Source organism: Habropoda laboriosa, unplaced genomic scaffold (genome assembly GCF_001263275.1).
Source record: "Habropoda laboriosa isolate 0110345459 unplaced genomic scaffold, ASM126327v1 scaffold22, whole genome shotgun sequence".
Taxonomy (NCBI): domain Eukaryota; kingdom Metazoa; phylum Arthropoda; class Insecta; order Hymenoptera; family Apidae; genus Habropoda; species Habropoda laboriosa.
This window is the reverse complement of record NW_017100261.1, coordinates 442,567-453,597: the sequence shown is the minus strand read 5'-3', so window position 1 is coordinate 453,597 and position 11,031 is coordinate 442,567. Positions and strand designations below refer to the sequence as shown.

General features: G+C 46.8%; 1 protein-coding gene across 1 annotated transcript in view; it reads right to left on the bottom strand.

The window, feature by feature from the left end:
• Window positions 1-1,583: 1,583 nt before the first annotated feature.
• Window positions 1,584-11,031, bottom strand: part of LOC108572807 — a 78,610-nt gene continuing 69,162 nt past the window's right edge. Inside the window, 7 exon segments of the mRNA XM_017935115.1 lie at window positions 1,584-1,956; window positions 2,122-3,652; window positions 3,654-5,084; window positions 5,876-6,142; window positions 6,753-7,077; window positions 8,543-8,753; window positions 10,129-10,324. Coding sequence (XP_017790604.1) covers window positions 1,630-1,956; window positions 2,122-3,652; window positions 3,654-5,084; window positions 5,876-6,142; window positions 6,753-7,077; window positions 8,543-8,753; window positions 10,129-10,324 — 4,288 coding nt within the window. The 3' untranslated portion in view covers window positions 1,584-1,629.

The window sequence follows — 11,031 nt, the reverse complement described above, 5'->3', positions numbered from 1 at the left end:
TTTTTGGTTTTCGCTATGTCTGTAATACGCGTTGTCGAATCGTCAAGGGCGACATTTCTCTTGACCGCAAAAAAATGAACGTCCTATCGATTCGAAACGATAACAAAAATCCCCTGCACCCACATTTCCTATCCCTTCTCGTTTTCTCTCTCCTATTGAAAGACTTCGTGCGAAGAATCACGTTCGATCATCAAAAAATGCTCGAAAAGTGGAGGCTCTCGTTCAGTCTCGGTTTGCCCGGCGCGCGATCGTGGCAGATTTTACAAAAATTTCGGGTTATCTTAAGCAACTAACCACTTTCGGGATCGTCGCCGACTCGAGACACGAGGCACCGTTGCTGTTGTTTCTTATATTTTTCTTTTTCTTTTTTTCGTTTTTTTTTTTTCATCATTTTTCTTCTTTTATCAAATCACAATTATATATAAAAAATCAAGTGTCCTTCGTACACTGCGCTCCGCGGTCCCTTGAGCAGTCGAGGTTTTGGCGCTTCTCAAAAAATCACTTGTCACCCTTAGAAAATTCCCCCGGTACCATTCAACTGTACATACTCGTTTCACTCGTGTCGAGTCCAAAATTTCGGGTCGTCGAATCGGCACGTTCACTTTCTCTCCCGTTACCGTTACTCTTACCTCTCTAAACAAAACAAAAAGACAGTCCAATTTCCCTCATACAAATTTGCTTCAAACGTCGAAATACTCGTGTCCTTTTTCTCCATCAAATTCCTCTCAAATACCAACGAAAATTGAACAGTCCACGATTCAACAGGCTAAACATATCGGAGTCCCATCGATGAAACTACCACCGTTTCTCATTCACGTGCTCCGTACTCGAAAAGTACAACCGAAGTCTCAACATGTTCATCGCTATTAAACGCTAAGTGTCCTTAGGTAAGTAACATTTAACCACGCACAACGTTTCGTTTAAGTAGCTCGTGAGAAGCATTTAGATATCGGACGAAGAGTCGCAACGACGTCGCACAATTGGTCTTCCGAACTTTCGACACCCGGTGGGTCTCTTTAAAGACAGGAGAAATCCGTCGTTGCGTCCGTTGCGAGTATCCTACCATCGTGCATCGACGTTCCATCTCCTTGACTAAATAATAGAAAGAAAGAAAAAAAAAAAAAAAAAAAAAAGAAAAGATAACGTTCGTGACGCGAAAATGAAAAATGTCCCAGTTTACGGTATCTTCTAAAGGAGAGCACCGTAAACACGTGTTCGTGTTGATCCTAAATAAGAAAGACCACCGTAGGATGATCCTTCCGACAAGCCCCACGTGATATATCCTCCGTTCAGCAACGAACAACGTGGCCACTACAATTAGAGCAAACCTTCGCGAAAGAGAGGTTCGCTACTCTGAACAGGTCCAGCAGACCAAATACGTCTTCACTGAACTGTGTACCGAATAAACTCATCATCGATCAATTCGTCGGAATCCATCTCACGATCGATGACACAAGATTAACAATCTCACTCTCCGTCAGGGTCACGATTGTTCGCTGCTGCCATGACAGCAGCGAAACGTTGTCGTCTTCTCCTGACAACAGAGGACACGGATGAGGGAAATTTTCGACGATGATGCGAGGATGAGATCGAAGAACGACTGTAATCCCATCTCGCGATGGGTCTCCCTCAGAGGACCGGTTCCTCGTCGGTGTCGTCGTTGTCCTCGTGCACCTGCGAGTGACACTGGCTCGTTGACGACGACGACACTGAACTCGTCTTCACTCTTCGATGTCTCTTTTGCTGGCTGTTCACGCTGGTACCGCTGTTACCAGCTGCACCGATCGGCAGCGCGGAACTGCTCCCTAAATTGTTTCCAGGCGGAGATACCAAGTCTAGGTCCATTTGATTTCCGTAAGCGTCGATCAACGGTCTCAGAGCAGTCCTCAAGGACCAATAGAGACGCGGATAGCTGCGTTCCTGTTGCAGCATCAATTCTTTGCTCTGTTTTTGTTTCTGCAACAAAGAAGAAAAGGGACGCCGGTGTAAGTGAAACGGGTCAAGAGCGAGGCGATCGGGGGAAATGCGTGAGAATTATCGATTGCGTCTAATTAAAGAGGTGCCGCGCTGGTGTACAACGGGGTACACAATTAACGATATAAATAAACGGGCGGGGCTTACCTCGGGAAGGTCACTTGACCCGGTTTCCCGCGAAGCCAACAGCTTCTTGCTCTCGGCAAACTGCCTCAGCGCCTTTTCCCTAACGTACACGAACGGTCGCACGACCCTGAGATCTTGACGGCGTATGTAGTAGTGGGCCTTCATGGTTTTCAGCCTGCCGCCGTGAAACACCGAGACGAGGAAACCCTCTGTCAAATCGTCGAGATGCTGGCCGAGCGCCAGAACGTTGTAATTGTGTCGCTTGGCGATCGCGTATAATTGCGCCCTGGTCGTTCGATTGCAAAAGCTGCACGCTCCGCTCGCGTCCACAGCCGCCACTTCAAGCTGGCTCTCGCCGCTGTTGCATTTAGGCAACTCGTTGCTCTGCTCCTCGTAGAAGTAAGGAACGTCCAGGGCTTTCAAGTAGCTCATCAGCTCGAGGGGATCGAATCTGTTCGCGTCCACGGTGGCCGCGCCGATCTCGAAGTCCACGCCCTTCGATCGAACGTAGAAACGATATTGGTGCAACGTGTGTAGCAACGATAGAGAATCTTTGCCGGTGGTCGAGAGACAGACGAGCACTCTGTCGTTGTCCCGAATCATGTCGAACTCTTGCATAGCTTCCACAGCTGGTTTCCAGATGTTCTTAGGAGGACAGTGCCATTGAGGTCGAGGCACTTCCGGTTTGCCGTCTTTAGACTCGAAGCTCGTCGCTTGGTCGCCGTCCTCTTCCTCCTTCAGATCGCTGGAACACTCTTCGTCCTCGGAGAAGTCGTCGTTCTGACGGACTTGTTGCTTGCAGCCGGATTTGTTGGACAAAGCGGTCATCGAGGTTGCTCTCGCCTTGCGACCGTAGCTGTTCGCCGAGTTCGACTCGGCGCTGCTGCTGCGTTTCAAGTCTACCGAGTCTAGAGACTTGTCGCTCTCGTGGAAAGACAGATTGATACCGCTGTCTTGAGAGCTGACCGAGTTCACCGCGGAGTAGATCTTCGGGAGAACTTTACGCGCGTCACCGATCTCCAATCCGCCGCGCTCGTGAGTATCGTCGTCGTTCAAATCGTCGTCCAGGTCGGGTACCACTTCCTCGTCGTCGGTTTTCGACTGGTTGCGCACCAGCTGCTCGTTCTCCGGCGGTTTCATCACGTATATCACCGTTTCGTCGGACGAACACTCGCTGGACATTTTGCTCTCCTGTTGCGTGAGCTCGCCGACCTTGCCGGAGATCTCGATCGGTCCGCTACGTCTGGCGCCCGACATTCTTGGCGACGACGAGGACTGCACGATGCGTCCTCTGTCTGGAGAGCCGCAGCCGCTCGAGGAAACGTCGGAGGCCGATGCATCGGGGGAGTGTCTGTGCAGTCCGTCCACGGCGTTCACCATGCATCTGATCTCGGACTTCACCTCGCTGGCCATCTCCTTGGAAAATTCCATCAAGTACTCCGCTATGTCGCTCGCGGTGAACGAATCGTGTCTCATCTGTTTGTCCTCCACGGACAGCTGACTGATGGCGCTTAGGTTGCGCGAATGATGTTGCGGAGTATTCTCGCAAGTGTTTTTTTTTCACCTTGGAGATCACCTCGCGAATCTCCGACTTGATCTCCGTGGCCAACTCTTTAGTCACCTCTTTCACGTACGCGCTCAAATCGTCCTCGGACCTCTGACAGTTCACGGAAACAGGCGACGATCTACCCCCGCCTACGAACTTCTCCGTGTAATCGCTGACGGAGGAGTAAGAAGACGGGGGCGAGGCCGCGTTGTGACAGTTCAAGGACAAGATAGAGTGACTCGGGCTGCCGTTGTCGAGCTCCAGAGAGTTCAAGTCTGTCTGGCTGCTGCAGCTGCAATGATGGCGCTTGTGCTTGGAGGAGTTGCCGTTGTTCGTACTCAAACCCAAGCTGGTCAACGTTTGAGGGCTGAGAGGTAGGGGAGGGACGGGCGAAGACGACGAAGATGCCACGTTCCTGTTCCCTGAATCGTTCCCTCCTCCGCTGGTGCTGCCGAGCGAGTTGCACCTGGCACGACCAGCGTTGGCAGCGTCCATAAGATCTCTTTGCTCTTTAATTGGCCTGTTGCCCGTGTGAGACATCGTGCCGAGGACCGAAGGCGTGACCGCCTCGCCAACGGCGAATCTCACAGGCATCGGTGAGCTGGGGCAAGTAGCAGGTGACCTCTGACCCGTCGAGTGGTTGTTTCTATCTTTATCGGTCGCGGCAGACGCGTGTTCCTCCTCGAAGCTGCTGCTCGGACTCGTGGTAGATGTCTGAAACTCGACAGCGTTCAGCAATGTTTTCCTCACGGTGCTCAATACAGGAAGACTTCGATGTCTGGGTGAATTGGACGAGATCGGAGTGTTTCCCGTTCGAGGAATGTCGCTGTTCAGTCGACGGATGCTATTAGCCAAGGCTAGACAATTCACCAGACTGTCTTGCGTGGTTGTAGGCGTGTGATGGCCATGTTTGCTCCACGACAACATCGGATTGAAAGGCACGTCTTGCTTCACGTTCTGCGAGTTACCCAGCAGAAGATCCTGCGCCTCGCTCGGCAGCATGAACCACCGTAGCGATTCGAGACGTTCAGACACAAAGTTGTAGCTACGATCTATCTGGAGCGGATACCTCAGCGCCATTTTTCTAGCACGGTTGAAGATGTTCCGTGCCGTTTGCAGACAATCGCCGTAGTTCTGCGGAAGAACACCCGAGCCGGATACACGTCTCTCGGAAGCGTTCATCTTCCCATCCGTGTATCTGATCGAGCTGAGCCACTTTCGCTCTTTGAACACGCTGTTCGTGTGGTGCCGCCATTCACCTGTATCCGGGTTCAGCACGTATTGCGGTAGCAATTTCCAACCTTCCGTGGCAACCATTTTCAATGCTTCCAAAACGAACGCGACCTCTGCCTCGGACATGAAATAGGGGAAAGAGAGTTTGGCGAAACCTGGCCTCAAACCTTCCGCGTTCGTCTCCTCGTTCTCGATGTTCCGCTCTCTGTAACGATAACGTAACTTAGGTTAGGGCATCGATATTGTAAGATCCCGTGTGTAACGATTTCTGATATTAACGCTAGGTTTACACGGATATTTCTTATATACCTATCTCTACGTCAAATTGACCGCAGATTTTCTTTAAGAAACAACTTATAAATGAAACTGTGATATTATATATTTCGAAGGGATGGAGGAAAGAGATAGAGAGGATTGGCGGGAAAGTGTTGGGGCGATTTATCCTGAGTCTCCTAGTGGATTCGTCGGTAAGGCTCTTTAGGAGGCCTGTGCCTTAGACGCGGGAGAGACTGGAAGGACAAATTTTTTCTTTTAGTCTTGAAAAGTCTTGGAAGGTGTTGCGGCCTTGGCCTTCTTAAGTTGCAGGAGGGACTGGAAGGATTCAGGTCAGAAGTTGTATATATACAAACAGGAGCCCTTACGAGGACTAGCGAGAACTCGTAGTTACTCCGTCCCTCTGGTGGCAGATCCTAGGAAGGTCGCTACAATTTATATAAAATTTCTAACAGTCATAAGTGTCGAGAAGTATAATTCCTCCTAGTGCCACGTATTGAGTCGTTGCCTACTCGTGGATGGCATTAGGAGGATTATCGGACGTCTTAAACTCTATTGGATTATTAAAGTCTCACCGAGTCACAGGCAGACTTTGTATTCTACCGAAAATAAAGAAAATCTCAATAATAAGCGATAGGAGAGAAATGTGTTTCTCCACTTCTCCCCGTGAAATTCTATATGCGTCGAACCCAGCGTTAAAGCGAGAAGTTTCGAATTTCTTACCCTTCCACCAGAGCTTTCTGGTACTCCTTGGCGAGTTCCTGGTCGATTCCCATCAGGTCATGAGCATAACGACCGGCGCAAGCGCATCCACCGCGAGCCTGTATACCGAACACGTCGTTCAGCACCGCGCACACGAAGTTGTGATGGAGAAACGTGCCTCGCGGATGACGCACCACGAACGAAAAGATCGGCAACCTTTTAACATTCTGCGAGCCGCTGCCGAGCAGAATCAGTTCCGGAATCGTGCGTACGTGAGCCAGCACTTGCCTAGAGAGAGAGGGAAAGAAAGAGATGGAGGAAACAGGAAACGATGGATCACGTTTTGCGAGTAACTTCGAGTTGTAGATACCGTCGATCTCTGAGATGATCTTTCGAACATTTTCGGCGATCGCGCGTCCTTTAAGTCCAAAATCAATCCAAGGCCATTTCGCGTTTAATTATTCAAGGACGCGATGGCTATTACTACCACGTGGTTTCACTCAACTGGATACAGTATTGTGTAACAAGGAAGACGAGTTATTTCCATCGCGACTTGGTAATTGGAGAAGAAGCGTCCGATCGATTTCGGACAAACTTAGCTGCAGGGGGTCTGGCATTCGAGACGTTCCCCTTTCGTTCCTCGTCATAAATATTCCTATGGTATCGGACGGTAGCTGGAGCTTTCCCGTCACGAGCTTACCACGTGTTTTTCTACGCTCGAAAACGGTCGTGAGATAACGCGGACAAAGGTATCGAGCAAGAGAGAATTGTACTTGTCTCGCGAACGGTTAGATACGGTTTAATCGATCGATTTTGGACGAAAGAACGATCGACGAGAGGATACAGTCCCGATGAATATCGATCTGGAGTAAGAATAAAGAAAACAACGAGCAAATACCTGGAAATCTTATCTTGACGAGCGACGATCGCTCGCGGCGTGACGTTCTCCTTGAGCTGTACAGCGAGGCCGCATCTGATGCTCTCGACGACACCGGCAGTGCCGCTCTCCTCGCGGAGCTCCGGATCGCGGTGATAGTGATGAGAGTCCCTCATGTCCTCCGTGGCAATTTTATCTTTCAAGAGGGACCGTTTGGTCACGAGCACACCGGGGGATTGAACTCCGCCGATGAACTTGTGCCCGGCGAAAATAATCGCGTCTTTGTGCACCGCTGTCTCGCCGACACTGGGCAGATGTGGGTTCATATCGATTTGAACGTACGGGGCTGAAAAGATAGGGCCGTACAGAGGAACTGAGATAAAAAGAGAAAGAGAGGCGACAAGGGGAGGAAAAATGCATGTGAGTCGACGATAAGAGTTTCGTGTGGCCCGATAACGGTGGTGTATCGAATCGATCCGAATTGAACATCGTTCTGCTGCGGAGAGAACCGTGAGGGGAAAATTTTCACACTTTCTTCTCCTGAAAATCGTGGGTTCTCGCAGTCATTAAACAAAGGGCAACGAAAGATCTGTGTCGCAGGCCCATGGATCGGTTGATAAGTACGCGCCGTTGGACGTTCGCGTAAATACGCCATTTCATTGTTTGACGAAAACGGTTTCCCTTTTTCTGGAAATTCCCGAGAATCGGAAGGATGCGTTTCTCCTGCGAGTAAGGCACAATGGTTTATTTCCTTCTCAAACGCGGTAAAAATTATTTTCTCTCACTGAAATCATGTATTTACCCCTTATTTTTTTATTTTCTGCAATTTCGGCATATATTTGTGACGTTGCTGTTGGTATAGAACAGGGGTCGGCAAACTGCGGCCCGCCATCAGTTTTTTTATGGCCCGCGAGTTGTCTATGATCCAAATATCAGATTCGCTATAGGTCAGCATTGACAAGTGAACATTTACAATCAACTTTGATGATAGGAAATACAAAGCTTCAACTACAGTTAAATGAAATATTATCCAAAAGGAAAGAATCTCATATTTCTCATTAATAAATGTGTATTACAGATAAAGGATTTGTCAAAAAATTTTCATTCGTAGTTAACTACCTACATACATACACACGTAATAATCTCAATTTTCTCTCTTGGCCCACAAAGCCAAAAAATATTTAGTATCCGGCCCTCCAGAAAAAAAGTTTGCCGACCCCTGGTATAGAATAATAAATAAAAATGATTTTGTAACAACATTTATCAATAAATTACTGAAAATATGGGGCGAAGGGAGGGATGCTTTTTTGAAATCGTATTAAATTTAAAATAAGTACAAAATATAATTCTTTCATACAAATACAAATAATAATTTTTTTATTTCAATCATTTTGCGGTTGACTTCTTTAAAGCAGCGTAGCCCCATTAAATAATTAAGAAGTATGAAGCAACAAATTATGCCACATTATAGCCCAAATATTCAATCAGCTACCTGTGTAAATAGATTTTTTTCATTTTCAGGATACCTATGAAGGACCTTTTACCGCGTTTAGGAGGCAAATACCTCACAGCGCGGCCATTTTTCTAGAACAATTAACTCACGTTACATATAATACTTTCGTTACTAGTAATTTCGTTATCAAATAAATTAAGCCTCGTCACCTCGCAAACAGGGCAGACTTATTTAACCATTACACGGAGTATTACTAATATATTTTCGTCGATAAGCAGGACAAACATTGCGTCACGTTTAATATCATTGGTTGTTTCGACCCGTGTATCGACTTCCACCAGCTTATTATAATAGTTACCTGCTGTGGTGTAATCCCAGACGCTAAGTGCCCCATACTGGTGCAGTAGGAGGGTCGTCGCGACGTCATCTGCCAAAACCCCGGTTATGCAACTGGCAGCGCTGAAGCATCCGATCATTTGCGTAACACCCTCGGCTCGTACTTTAAGCAGGTTCCTTTCGAGATCGTTCAGATCCAAGAAACCCTCCCGGGTCTCGGACACTCGTACTATCTGCGACGGTTATTCCCAATGTTATTCCAAAAAAATTTCTGTCATTTCTCTTTATACGATTTTACAGTTTCCTACGAATTTTACGCTCGAATTTTCTGGGATTCTTACCTTCAACCGTACCATTGACTTCTCAACATTCTTCGCTTCAACTTTGCCGAACGCGTGTTCCTTTACACGTTCGAAAAAGCTATCAATGATATTTCCCGGCAGAGTGAGTCCTCTTTACGGCGAACGAAAGCGAGAAATCACGTTTTATTTACGTAAAGAGAGTTTTATACGACTGCCCTGGCAAGTTCGAGCCACTTCAAAGGAAAGAGCGAGAAAATGGCTTCCTTCCGGGGCAACCAGTGACACGCGCTCGCGAAGAGCTTTGAGAAGTCTTCGAAATATGTATCCCGCTTCGGTAAACGATCACTGAAAACCAATTTCTCTGGCTTGCGACGTCACCGTGTATTAGGAATACGCGCTCGTTTTCTTAGTAGCGTGGATTTATTCGCACGTATCGGGAACGAGCTGTTTGTTATTCTTTGCCCGTTATTTCCATCGTCACGTTCCAAATACGCGCGTTTACGTACAGGAACTATGTACTACTAATATTCGGACGCTCTTTAGAAGAGTTTAACTTTTTTTTAAATTGGACCCAACGACTTGAGTTTTTTTTTTTTTTTTTGAGAAGTTAGAAAGATTAGTATATGACGTGAGAAAACTAGATTACATACTAGATGACGTGTGGAAAAAATTGCAATTTGTGGAAATCACGAAGAAAATTGTAAAGGTCACATTTAACAACTTTTTTATTTCATCGCGTATTGAAAATTTCATCGAAATCGGTTAACGTTGCTACGAGCTGCAAAACCGCACGGTTTCACGACTTTCGGCCTAGAACTGTAATAAATCTGAAAATTCTTCCGATTTCAATGAAATTTTCACCATGTTTTAAATTTTCATTACAAACTCAGGTAAAAAAAGTTGCGAACAGATTTCCTTCGCGATTCCCTAAAATTGCAATTTTTTCCAAATTTTTTGCTCACATCATCCAGTACACTAATCCTTTCAACTTCTAAAAAAAAGCTCAAGTCGTTAGGTTCGATTTAAAAAAAGTTATACTCTCCCAAAGAGTGTCCGAGTCATTGTACATACAACTTGGAAGGCAGCTGTGTAAATTATTCGAAAATCGCGTCGGTTGAAAAGGTTAATTCATTCTCGCCAACTCGTTATCACCGAAAGAGTGAACAAAAAAGGAAGGAAAACATTTCGAAAACAGGAAGGATTCCTCCGATGTGTGACACAGTTGAAACATTCTCAATGTCTCCCGGATCATTCGAGCAAACGTCGTCATTGATGTTAGCATTGGTAGAAAAAAAGTAATCCTTACCCTGAGACCATGCTCCCGCCAAGGTCGTAGATTCGCGTGATGCTCGAACGGTCCCACGAACACCACCGTCGACATGGAGAGATCGAGGTGTCGCAGAAGTGTGCGAAGGGCAGCTGCCGTGCCTTGACCCGTGAACAAAACCGCATCCTGCTCGCCAGCCCCCACTGCATGTCTCACGATGTCTCTTGCTTCGTGTCTGCAAAATGTTCCTACTCGTCAGGATATATCGATTCGTCCTTACGCGACCATTAACGATCGTAAACTCGCGGATGACGGATCCACCGAGGGCGGAACACGTTCTCTCTCTCTCTGTCTCTTGCACGCAACTCTCAAGAACGTTTACCGATCTCGCTTCTCGGTACCTTTTATCGCTCGCGAGGTCGCTTCTCGAACAGGAAAAACCGCGAAGATGTTGTGGAAATTTTACGGTCGTTAGAACGTACACTTGATTATCCTTTGGTAACATTACCAACGTTCTCTTATAGTTATGCAAATTAGTGCGGTTTTTCTTCGCTTTGCTCTGTTTTCGCGAAGCTGTGACCTTTCAGCGATGGAGCTTTCACATTTCAAATTTCATAGAAATACCGTTGTATGAAATTTCACGTATGAAAGAATCATTCTAAACTCGTGCTACGCAGTCACTCTTAGGTTGAAGGATAATTAATAAAAAAGAGCGAGTTTTCATTTCTCTCTGTTCTCGCGAAGCTGTAACCTTTCAGCGATGGAGCTTTCACATTTCAAATTTCATAGAAATACCGTTGCATGAAATTTCACGTATGAAAGAATCATTCTAAACTCGTGCTACACAGTCACTCCTCGCTCAAGGAATAATTAACCCTTTCACTGCTATCAGCGCCTATAGGCGTTTTGAAAATTTGCTCTCAGCGTACTTTTGCAGTCTTT